This window comes from Macrotis lagotis, chromosome 4 (genome assembly GCF_037893015.1).
Source record: "Macrotis lagotis isolate mMagLag1 chromosome 4, bilby.v1.9.chrom.fasta, whole genome shotgun sequence".
In the NCBI taxonomy this organism is placed as follows: Eukaryota; Metazoa; Chordata; class Mammalia; order Peramelemorphia; family Peramelidae; genus Macrotis; species Macrotis lagotis.
Window position 1 is genome coordinate 30307473 of NC_133661.1, and position 12806 is coordinate 30320278.

Consider the following 12806-nt stretch of genomic DNA (forward strand, 5'->3'; position numbering starts at 1 on the left):
CAAGTAAACTCCAGTAACTTCCAATTACCTCCAGGAATAAAGATGAACTCCTTTATCTGGCAGTTAATGCTCATCACAATCTGATCTTCCCATACACTTGATCCAGCCATACTAGGTCTATTTGCTCTTCTGCTTTTATCCTTGCTGTCCCCTATGACTGAGAGGCATTCCTTCCTACCTTTCCTCTTAGAATCCCTGGTCTCCTTCAAGACTCTACTTAAGCACTTCTATATAAAGCCTTCTCCAATTCACTTCCTCAACTACTGGTACCTTCCTTAAGTCGTCCTTGTCTTCATTTTTGCATGTATTCTCTGGATACCTAGATATGTATATTGTCTGATTCGGTGGGACTCTAATACAAAAGTATTTTCTGGAGATAGATGAACAGCTATCTCTAGCTTTGACCTGCAGAGATGATTTTTTCATGAACCAAATGGTGATATTTAGTGGCACACTGAGAAAAATCTGATTCTTAAATGAGTTGCATGAGTGACTATACCATCTGGATTCTATATTGTTCCCCATGTCCAAAGTAGTAGAACACACTCTCTCTCTCTCAGTAACATTGTATTTGGGAAATATAATGTGCTATTCAACTGCCAGTCATTTGAGGAGAAATCCATCCCCGAAGATCTTGGCTGATGACTTGGTTGTGTTGTTTCTAGCCAGGCAAAAATAGCAAATCTCCTTGTTGTTATGACAAATACAGGACCAAAGTTTTGGTCAGACAAACATTGCTTATCTTGACCCAGGTATCCAAGAGCTTCACATCACTTGAGTTCATGTCATTCTATGTTAAATAGATGATCTAAGTGACAAAGAACTGACCATTCTTATTATGATACTTCCAGAGATTGACCTGGACATCAAGACTGGAGGCAGCTAGGCTACCTACTGATTCCTCTTCCCAGGATTTGTCTACCATACCTTACAAACCTTTGTAACTTGGAAGTTCACTCCATCCATATTACTTCTCCTCTTGGAAGTACTCCTCTCCCTCTTCTGATTGGCTGGTTTCCTCTCAGACCCTTCCATTTAAAGGGGAGGTTCAGATCAATGATGTCTTCATTTTTCTCCAGGGTATGTGGCTGACTCAAATCCAAAAGACTTTATCATGCTCCAGAGTGAAATACTTTTCCATCCTGTTGTATGTTGTCTGTTCCTTGAGGATAGGGACTTTCTTTCTGTTTTGACTTCTAGTTCCATTGTGAGATGGGCTAAATATTTTTATAGTGTTCTTAATAGACCATCTTCAATCAATGCAGTCATTGACCATTTACCTCAAGTTGAAGTTCCAATTAAGAAGACATTTTGCATGCCATTAGGGTCCTTTCATGTGGCAAAGCACCTGGCATTGATTCTATTCCACCTGAGATTTACAAGGTTGGGGGCGGGGCTGATCCATTGCTCATACGAAAGCTGACTGAAAATTTCCAGATTATATGGCATGAAAAGATTATCCTCAGAAATTCAAGGATGCATCCACCATCCATTTCTATAAAGGTAAAGGGAATAGATTGTCCTGTGCCAATCACAGGGTATTTCTCTTTTAGTTATTGCTGTTAAGATTCTTGCCAGAGTCCTTCTCAATAGGCTGATTCTTCACCTGGAAGATGGTCACCTCCCTGAGAGCCAGTGTGGCTTCAGAAAGGGTAGAAGAACAATCGATATGGTGTTTGCTGCCCGACAACTCCAGGAAAAGTGCCAGGAACAGAACAGAGGTCTGTATTCAACATTTGTAGATCTGACCAAGGCCTTCGATACCATCAGTTGTGAGGATTTATGGAAAATTATGTCAAAATTTGCTTGCCCAGCGAAGTTCATCAGTATCGTTAAGTCAGTTCCCTGATGGTGTGCACACCCAGGTTCTGGATGGTGGACAATGCTCTCGAGATTTCCTAGTCGGCAATGGAGTAAAATGAGGATGTGTCCTTTCTCCCAAACTTTTTAGCATGATGTTTTCAGTCATGTTATCAAACACCTTCACTGAGGATGAACATGGCCTCAAGGTCAGCAACTGCACTGTTGGCCAAATTCTTTAACTTGAAAAGGTTACAAGTGGAGGGACTGTTGATGCAGGATCTTCTGTTTGCAGATGATTGTGCCCTTAATGCAGCCTCTGAAACAGATGCAACAAAGTATGGATTGATTCTCTACTGCTTGGGCTATTTTGCCCAACAGTGAACACCAAAAAAACCCAGGTGCTCCATCTGTCAGCACCACACCATCAATATATGGAACCCATTACAACAAATGGAGACGTTTTGAATTCTGTGGACAAGTTCACTTACCTTGGCAGTGTCCTTTACAGGGAGGTACAAATTGATAATGAGGTTGACACACATATTTCCAGAGCTAGCTCAGTGTGAAAGAGAAGAGGTATTAGACTGACTACGAAACTGAAGGTCTACAGAGTTGTTGTGCTGACCTCCTTGCTGATTGTCTGTGAAACCTGGAGATTTTACCAGTACCATGGCAGGAAACTGAATCACTTCCAATTAAATTGTTTTAGGAAGATTCTGGAGATCACCAGACAAGAGAAGATAACAGGCACAAAGATTCTTTCTCTAATGCCAGGCATTTGAAAATGTTACTACAGAGAGGGCAACTCTGATGGTCTGGTGATATTGTTCAAATGTAAAAGCACCCTTGCCAAAAAGACTATTTTTATAGAGAACTCACACAAGGTAAGCACTCATAGGGGGTTCAGAAGAAACCACTGATTGTTCAGCATGGGAGATATCAGCCCAGAACTATGCAACATGGTGGGCCCTCATCAGAGAGGGTGGTACAACTCTATGATGAAGACAGAATTGAGGTAGCTGAAAGGAAACGTGACATACATAAGTTTAGTGTAAATCCTTAGGGCAAGGATTACTGTTAGTTAAAAATCATGCTCTTGGTCTGATCCTCTCTTACACTGGTCCTAAAATATTATATTCCTCTTTACTCCCTCATCTTATATTGATCTGTCCTGCCTCCCTACCACTGTGGATGCCATTTTCTATTACTGGAATAGACTCTCCCATTTTTCTTTACTGACATCCTTCCCCACCTTCAAGATACAGTTCAGGATTTGTATTAAAACCACAGGACAATTGTCACAGGACAATCTGTGTGGACTATCTGTGCCTGACCTGTGGTAAAGCATTCCAAATCTTCTTTTAGTTTGATCAGCCACAATTGGACACACTGTCATTAGATGGATCTTCCAACACTAAGTGGGGTGAAGGAGAAAGGAATGATTTCTTTTTGTGGGATGGTTTCCTTTTTCAGTGCATGCTCAATTCTTTGAAACTGATGAATCCACTATCTCTGATAATGAGGATTCAAAGTAGTGTCAAAGAATGTGGAGGGAGTTTTGTTTAGCACCATCAATCATGTTGTATTTAAGATGAAGAATTCCACAAAGAACTACATCATTCCATTTCTTTGAGGCAAGTATTTCATCAGTTATACACTGTACATTAATTTAAAAGAAAAAGGTCCTCACAAACAACCCTCACTTGCCAATAGTTTATTTTATTATGGAATCACAGACTCATAGGATTTAGAGGTCACCTAAAGAGGTCCTTTCATTTTATAAGGCAGAGCAACTAAGTCTTCCAAAGTTGATCACCATACAATATTGTTGTTATTGTGTACTTTCTCTCCTGATTCTGCTTATGTCACTTTGAATCAGTTCATATAGGCCTTTCCAGGTTTTTCTAAAACCATCCTGCAAAGCATAACTTCTAAACATCGATATTGTGAGGGGGAAAAAATCCCCCAATATTTACAAAATGTTTTGCCAACTTTAAAATGGTATAAAAATGCTTATTATAAGGAACTGAGGTTCAGAGAAGGTTAAATGATTTGTTTGAGGCCATACATGTAAAAGGAATAGAGCTAGAATTTGAACCTGTGTGTTTAATTCCAAATATAGACTTCTCCCTACTTTTTTTTTTTTTGCTTTTTTGCAAGGCAATGGGGTTGAGTGACTTGCCCAAGGTCACACAGCTAGGTAATTTGTAGGTGTCTGAGGCCAAATTTGAACTCATGCCCTCCTGACTCTAGGGTCAGGGGTCTATCCACTTTGTCACCTAGCTGCCCCTCTCCCTACTTTTCCTTATAGCAGATCTACCTGTTCTCCAGTTCTCTCCTTTCTCTCCTATCTTCCTTAGTCATGTGCTGAAGTTCTGAAGGGCCAACTGTGCTTGTCAGCCATATAGACAGGAAGACATGAGCAGAACAAGTAACATCTGGAATCCAACTAGTCCTTGGGGAAAGGGTGGAGGGAATGGAGACTGCCAGAGAGAGGTCCTAGGGGAGGAATTGACTAGAGAGAAACAAAAAAACTGAGAAAAGAGAAACAGGACTACCAGGCACAGGCACCTTGACAGAGCTATGCTTTTACTTGAAAGGTGTTTCAAACCTCTTGTTCATAAATATAGGACAACAAAAGATGACCATTTATGGTCATATTTGTTAGGTTGTTCCTTGTTTTGTTGATGTCTTCTGCTGTGAGATTTTTGGAAAGGTTTTGATTACATCTCATGTGTAATGAAGGAAACTTCTTCTTTCTTGGTATTTGACATCAGAATTAAGTTGTACCTGTAATCTTAGGGTCTCAGCTTAGTTTGAGTTTTCAAAGAATATTATATTTCAATGTTAGTAGCTGCCAAAAGCTTAGTGTTTGAAATCCTTAGGGCAAGGATTACCTTTAGTTAAAAATCATGCTCTTGGTTTGATCCTCTCCTACACTGGTCCTAAAATATTATATTCCTCTTTATTCCCTCATCTCATCCTGATCTGTCCTGCCTCCCTACCATTGTGGATACCATCTTCTATTACTGGAATAGACTCTCCCATTTTTCTTTACTGACATCCTTCCCCACCTTCAAGATACAGTTCAGGCTTTGTATTAAAACCAGGCTGAAAGTTCTTTGCAATTGGGATGGTGTTCTTTTTCATGTTGGATTCCCAGCACTTCATTGGTTCTGTGTTGCAGCTGGTTCAACATCTCCCCCAGGCTTCTCTCTACATTGGCCTCCATTTGATATTCATTTTCATTTTTTTGGAGATTGTACCATTTCAGGGCTTGCAGGTATACTATGCTAGTAGAATGGTAATAATAATGATGATGATGATGATGTTTATCCTTTACTCTCAAAGAAGACCACAGCATCAGGGAGGTGATACAATGACAAACATGAATTGGATTTGAATGAGGGGGCACTTTGTTAAATCACCAGCCTCACTTTCTCCTCCAGAGCCATCTGGCCAGATATGAATTAGGATGACTAGAAATGGCCTTGGATGTGAGGCATTCAGGGTTAAGTGGCTTGCTCAAGGTTAGACAGTTAGTGTCAGAGGCTGGATTCAAACTCCTGTCCTCCTGATTCTAAAACCAATGTTCTATCCATTGCTATCTACTAATAGAATACAAATCCTAGAAAGATGGGCCTTTGTTTTCAGAAGTGTAAGATTCATTAAAGGAACTTAGCAACTTTCTGAAGGTCACCTAGTCTACTCTACTCTTGCTTATTTCTTGGTTCCACTTGTTCATTTCTTACATTTTCAGTTATACAAAGTTCTGGACAAGTTCTGTGTCATCAGCAGAATGTATGATAGGATGAGATGGGGGAGAGGGAGCAATGACAGATGGAACAGCCATGTTCCATTGGAATTATGTAATGTTAGGAAAATGTGAGGGACAGCCTCCAGCATGTTAGATGAAACCTTCGTAATACTGATGGCAGGACATGGACAAGAGTGTCACAGTGGATAGGTATGATTGGTTTGTGATCCGTAGGAAAATTTCAAGAATTCATTAAGTATCTTTCAAACCTTGTAGGTTTGTATATGTGTTTGTTGAATGGATTCTAACATTTCCTTCCACTGACTCACTCCTCTTGTTCCTTCTGCTAGACTCTCAACTTCTTAGAATCTGTCTGTTTCCTGGGGGCTAGGTGGATAGAGCACTGGCCCTGGAGTCTGGAGTACTTGAGTTCAAATCCGGCCTCAGACACTTAATCACCTAGCTGTGTGGCCTTGGGCAAGCCATTTAAAGCCATTTGCCTTGCAAAAAGAAAAAAGAAAAAAAAAGAATCTGTCTGTTTCATCTAGTGTTGGCTGATTTGCTGAATTAAATTGCCGAGGCAAAATTTTAATCCAAACCTTCCTGTGTCCAAATGTATTGATGTATCCACCCTCCCAGGCTTCAGGCTAAATCTAATCCTACCAGTCAAACTGAAATTATCATCATTAACTCTTGGCTTAATTCTGTGTTATGGAGGCTGGGTACCATGATTTACCTTTTACAAAACGGAAGACTAGACCAGAGAGGTATGTCACTTAATTAAATCCATTGGCAGAGTTGAAAGGTTTCCTAAGACCAATTGTGGGTTTATTGAACCAAGTTGCTTCACCTCCAGACTAATTTCTGAATTTTTTTGACTAGTGTTGTCTAATAATTATCTTTACGGTGAAATTGTCTCCTTTCCATTGAACTGGGACTATTAAATCACTGGCTTTTTAGCATAATGGCTCTAACCATGGACTGTTACAAATCTATTTTGTGTTTAAGCATGTACAACTCTTGAGGGTCCAAAGCTGGAGCTTTGGTCCTTTTCATAAAATCTCTTATCTTGCAACCATGCAAATGAGGCTTTATTTATTGCCTAGTTTTACAGAACAGTGCCCACAGATCTAGTGTTATTTTCCACCATTTTATGTGTATGGTGAAAACTTCAGTTTTGCTTTTTTGAGATATTTAAACTGGCTTTTTATTCTTGTGTTTTGATTCCTGTTCTGGCTTTTAGCCCCCCCCCCCAAGAAAAAAACCCAAACAGTAATAGCATAGCAATAAAGTATAATTAGTGTACTTCAGAGTTCAGTGTTATTTTATTAAATATGGGAACATTTTAGAATAACTTGTGCCATGTTTTAGAAGTGAATTTAGCCATCATCCAAAACTTAGAAACAAAACATCTATGGTTTTTCATTGTCCCATTTCACATAGAAAACCTTCAGTTGTCCTGCAAGGTATTTCCAATATAGATTATTAGAATTTGAATGGGTTTTAGAATTGATCAGCTTCATTTCAGGTGCTTGAGTGAGACTGGAGACCTCCAGCCCCCACCCAACCCCATTGTGAAAGATGACTTTTCTGGAATGAATTCTTTTTGGATGTATGGGGTAGGGGTGTGATTGGGAGTTTAAAAGAGCAGAAGAGATAGGTCAGGGGGCTGCCTAGGAGATTGGTCAGTATGCCCTACTTAAGTCTGGACTAAGGAAATGCTTTGTAACTTGGTAGAGCAGAGGAAGGGACCTTTGAGATTATTTAGTCCAACCCACTCGTTTATGGTGAAGCCCAATGAGGGGAAGTGACAAGCTCAAGGTTACCCAGGTAATTAGTTGCAGACTCGGGATTTGAAAAGAGCTTCTGACTCCAAGTTCAAGGTGGGGCTTGTAATCCAAAACCAGACAGCCAGGTGGGCTCAGATAAGGTAGGGGCAGAAAGGGCAAAAGGCTTTTGCTCTGCTTCCGGGGCTGTCCCCCCTTCCGATGCTGCTGCTGCTGCCTTGGGCATTCTGCCCAGCTTAACCAGTGCCAGGCGGGGGAGGTGGACGGGGACTGGGCGTCTGCACCAGGGGGGCCCAAGGTGGGGAATGCCGGGGAGACGTCTGGGAAGGGTAGCAGGGGAGAAGTGCCCGGCAAGGTGGGCTGCAGCCTTCCGCGGCTGGGGGGTGGCACCTGTAAGCTGCGGCAGCTGCTGGGTGGCAGACCGGCCTGGCGGCTCCGCGGTGGGATGTGCTCAAGGGCCCCTGCCCAGCTCGGGGTCGGGGGCTGGGGGGGATTAAGCGAGGGGGGGGGGTTGCCTGGGAAGGAGCCAAAGATCTGGCTTTGGTGCGGGAGCTCGAAATCTGAGCCTCATGCTTGGGGGGAAAGGGATGGGGGGTAAAAAAAAGGACGAGGTGGGGGGGAGCGCAGGGAGATGGGGGGTTGCTTTTGAAAAGCAAAGGTCAGCTCCAGAGCCTGGGGAGACGGAGGGCAAGGGCTTCCCTGGGGCCTTGGGCACGGGGAGGAAGGAAGTGCGTTGTAGGAAGCTCCCCTGCCCTCCCTCCTGTCACTGCTGCCATTCTCCGGTTCCTCTGCCCCCCCTATGGCTCGGGGGGCGTTGGGGCGAGGGTCCCCAAGACTGCGGCCCCCCCCAGGCGTGCTTAGCGGGGGTCGGAGCTCGGATGCCCCCCGGCGGCTGCGGGCGGGCGGGCGCTTGTCCTCAGATAACCTCCCCGCCTCCAGCTCCCGCTAATATGGAGCCTTGCCTTATAAAGTCAAAGCGCACCGCACCTCGGCCGGCCCCCCGCAGGTCTCGGCGCCCCCTCCCCCTCGTCCTGACCCGCACCTGGGGGGAGCCGCGCCCGGTCCCGGGGGGGGGGGAGGAGAGGGGGCTGGCGGGCCTTTGTGTACGGGGGGCCTGGGGCGCGGCGGAGCCCGGATCCGGGGCCGCCCACTCCATGCCGCAGCTTGGGGCGGCCTGGGTCCCGCCGAGCCCGGACAGGCGGGCCTTTGTCTGGGTCGGGCTCGGCGGCCCGGACTGGGCCGGCCACTGGCGAGCGCAGCCCCGGCCCAGCCCGTCCGGCGGAGCGCCCCCCGCCGCCCCCCACTCCCTCTCCCGGGATTGCTGCTGCTGCGGGCACGCGGTCCGCGGGGCCGGCCGGGGCTGCCTCGGGGCACCATGAGCCCGAGCCCCCCGAGGGCAGGGCTGGCCGGCCCCGGGGGGCAGGCGGCCACCCGAGCCGGAGCAGGCAAGATGGCTCCCCCCGTGGGCTGGGCTGGGCTGGGCTGGGCTGGGGAGAAGGAGCCGCTTGGGGCGGGGGTGGGGGAGGGGCGGGCTGGGGAGGAGGAGGGGAGGGGGCTGCCCGGCGGCGGCGGCGGCGGCGGCGGCTGGGGGAGCCGATCGCAGGCTCGGCGGGTGTTGTTTGGAAGTTCCGCCCAGCCCCGGCCAACATGCTGGAGGCTCGGAGCCATACAAAGAGTTTTGCGGGCCGGTTGTCATTAACTGGAAGGGGGCGCTGGGCTCTTCCCCTGGCTCCCTGAGGCTCATTCTGCACTTGGGTTTTTGTAGGTTATAAAGGAAAACCAGAGACCCCAGAGGGAACTGAAGCCCCGAGTGTTACAGGTAAACGCTTCTTGCTTTTCTCCTAATTGTTCGCCCCCCGTCAGCTGTCCTCCCTTCTCGTCACTCGGGATCCATTTGGCGTTCCCTGCTAGCAGGCAGCTCGTGATTTGATCATTTGCTGGGTGGCTTTGGATCCAGCCCGAAGCCCCCTCTCTGGAGGAGCCCCCGCTCGCCTCCTTTCTTTCCAGCGGTGCCCGGGGCTATGTCATGGAAAGTTTATTTCCCCTCTCCACCAAGGAAGCGGATTGTTTTTGGCCCCCGTGAATGGTGGTAGGTGGCTTCAGTGCCATTAAGCCGTCTGCCGCTTTTAAGGAGATACTGAAAGTAGACGAGGGTGGCATTGCTTTCGGAACGGAATGGCATCTGAGAGAGAATTGAAAGTTCGGGGGGCCAGGCACGGGGACTTTCTGGGTCACCAGAGCCCTCACATCCTTCGGTCCAGCCTATTCACTGTTGCTGATTTGTAGCAAAAGTATAGTGGTTGGAGGAGGATGCCTCAGCCACGCTTTCCTCGGGATGATTTTTCAGGCAACTAGAAGCAGCTTCAATATTTTCGAGAAAGTGCTTCTGCCTGTAGCATAGCAGCCAGACTTAGTGACGAAAAGATAAATTTAAACATTCAGTACGGACGAAATCAGACTGATTAACGGAAGGGTTCAGAAGGGTTCTCCAAGGTCGACTCAAGGCTAGATCCTTACCAGCTCGAGTCAGTAGAAAGCGAATTGTGCTCCCTTTCTAAGGCTACAGATGACGGCAGACTGAGGACTGACACTGTTATCAATGTGAACAGCCGGAGCAGACGGCCTAAGTAATTAGCAACAAAACTCCTGGGTTGAAAAACCTCGCCCCGAACGCTGTTCCTGGTGATTGTTCAGTCTCTCAAATTGTCACTGTATCTCACCAACTGCATGTTTCGAAGAGACGAATTGGAAATGGACAGGCTGAAGGATATGGCATTGAGACTGTTGTCACAAAATCTTTTTATTTTTCTGAATGGTGTAAATGTGATACAAATGTGCCAGACAGGGATTACGCCTTTTTGAGGGGTGATTTGCCAGTAGGTCTGACCCAAGGAAAAATTCCAATTTGCAATTGATTTTCTCATTTCCCCCCAATCACTTTGAGGTCTACGGGATTGCAATACTAGGATGGATATCCACATCAACTTTATAAGATTATCTTTTAAAAATCATCTTCTAATTCTGTTTCATTTTATTCCCATCTCTAAGACTCTGAAAGCATCAGAAGCAGTGATTCTGTGCTCACTATTTCCATCTCTGACCACTGACTCATCCTATTGAGGTCTGGGCCTTCTGCTTAGCTATTTGTGGTCCTGTGGGATCTAGACTGTAATTCAGATGGTCAGTCTATTGAATGACCAAATAAAATGACTTCTTTCCTTTCTTTCTCTTCCCTCCCTTGTTCTCCTTTCCTCTTCCCACCATATCAACACAGAGACCTTGACATAAATATGACATAGAGAGGAGAATGGGAGACTACTGGTCATTAAATAGATGGACATAACAGGAAAAAAAATAAGATGCATAAGTCATTTAATGAGAAAATGACCACACTTAATGGGAGGGGAATGGAAGGTTTATATTTGCATTAGAAGATTTGTGCTAGAGCTGTTTTATGTTATCTGGGTGTGTGGATGATATTCTAGAAATAGTTTGGTTGACAATAAATTCATTCTCTTTACACCCAATATTTATATATACATACAATGTGGTTAGATGCTATAAAATGACACTTTTGTAATGAATAAGATTACTCCTGCATAGAATCTCCCTAGGTCTGCCAAGTGGAGTATTAACAATTCTTAGAGAAGATTAAGACCTTCATATTCTCTGCACCCCACCCCCCATTAAGTAGAGTAGTTTTGTCAGTTAAAAACTACATTTGCCTGTCGAATCTTTACCCTTTCTATCTAAATATACCAATCTCTATTTCACATGATCCTAAATTGAGAATTTTTTTCCCTCTGCTCTGACCAAGTTGCTCTATTCTTCTTAAAAGATACAAAAAAATAAAGAAAAAAAGATAACAAGTGAAACTTATTCCATTGGTTCTGTTGAACTAGTCTTTCTGTTTTAGAACAGAGTTTTCACATTGATTTCATTTGACTTCTACATTCTTGTTTGTCTCCTGAAGTAAAATCTCTCTAATAAACAGACAGTACATTTTCATTGTTTTCTGATGGCTAAGTACTCTTTCCTAGTCCTTGCTAATTATAGCTGGGGTCTGCCATTTTCTGTTTTGGTACCTCAACTTTTTAGCTGAATAATTAGTTGCTATTAGATGAATATGTTGAAATTTTCTAAAGGGAGCTGAAAAAGTTGATGCCATTGGCATTTAAAAATATCATTTTTGTATTGAATTAAGGATTTTTTTAAAAGTCTTTCACTTTGTCCAAAAGTAAATAACTTAGTTCTTGCACCAAATTCATATAATTTACATATAAATATGTAAAATTAAAAAGAAATTGTCTAGGGCAGCTAGGTGGCACAGTGGATAGAGCACTCACTGGTCCTGAAGTCAGGAGGACCTGAGTTCAAATCTGCCCTCACACAATTGCCTAGCTTGTGCGACTTTGGGCAAGTTGATGAACCCCACTGCCTTGCAAAAAAAAACAATTGTAGTTTGGATCACTGAATCAATAATTCGAATAACTTTTTTTTTTAGGTTTTTGCAAGGCAATGGAGTTAAGTGGCTTGTCCAAGGCCACACAGGGTAGGTAATTATTAAGTGTCTGAGGCTGGTTTTGAACTCAGGTTCTCCTGACTATAGGGCAGGTGTTCTATCCACTGAGCAACATCTTTTGCAAATTCTTGGGCTAGTACTTGGAGTAAAGGTGGCCTAAAACAGAAGGGCTGACTTTCTGGGGTATCAAAATCTTGATCTGGGTTAGAATCCCCCCCCAACAAACAATTCAAATCTGATATTTTGACAAGATAGCATTTAAATATTGAAAACAGAAGGGGGGTGGCTCAGGAGAGAGCTACAGCCCTGTGGTCTGGAAGACTGAGTTCAAATCCTGCCTCAGACACTTAATAGGCAAGTCACTTATCTCCATTCCCTTGCAACCCACCCAAAAAAAGATATTTAAAATAACCACAGAAATCAGCATGGTGGTCAAAATTATATTGGATTCAGGCTAAATCTATTGATAACCCTGCTATATATGACCATGGGCAGCCAGGTCTTAGTTTCCTTATCTGTAAAATGCGGGGTTTGTCCTAGGTAAATTTTAAGCCCTTTTCCTGCTCACTGCTAGCCTAGCCTGTTATTATTTGTTTTACAAAGGAAAACTACCAAGACAAGGATATGGGTATAGTTAGGCATGTTGCTTGTTCATGCTCAGAGGCAAAACTTGTTTCCCACTCCTGGACTAATCTGCTTTAGGAAGCACAGATCTATTGTAAAAATATAATTTCAGGTTAAAGATCCTAAAAAACTCCCCAAAACTTGAAACAAAAGCCTTTAGAAATCTTACAGATAAAGATCTAGCAAAGGTTCAAACTCCCTTCCTGATCCTTTGGCTGGATTCTGCATGAATAATAATCATCAAAGTTTCCTTCCCTGAAGGAGATGATTAAAGGAGGGGGTCTAGGGAGTTTCACTCTTCATTAATATGCTA

At 44.2% G+C, this 12806-nt stretch overlaps 1 protein-coding gene across 5 annotated transcripts in view; it reads left to right on the plus strand.

The window, feature by feature from the left end:
• The window catches only part of TET1 (tet methylcytosine dioxygenase 1), a 153208-nt gene that overhangs the window by 30202 nt on the left and 110200 nt on the right, over positions 1 to 12806 (plus strand). For 2 of the 5 annotated variants that reach the window (XR_012477698.1, XM_074232405.1), the window contains exon 3: positions 9113 to 9166. The exons of 1 other annotated variant lie outside the window; for it this stretch is intronic. Coding sequence is in view for 2 of the 4 variants with exons in the window: in XM_074232405.1 (XP_074088506.1) it covers positions 9113 to 9166 (54 nt within the window). In the remaining 2 variants the exon portion in view is untranslated. Of the gene's footprint in view, positions 1 to 7020; positions 7391 to 8773; positions 8793 to 9112; positions 9167 to 12806 lie in introns of those variants that run through there. 2 more of the 5 variants (XM_074232407.1, XM_074232408.1) reach the window with 2 other exon arrangements.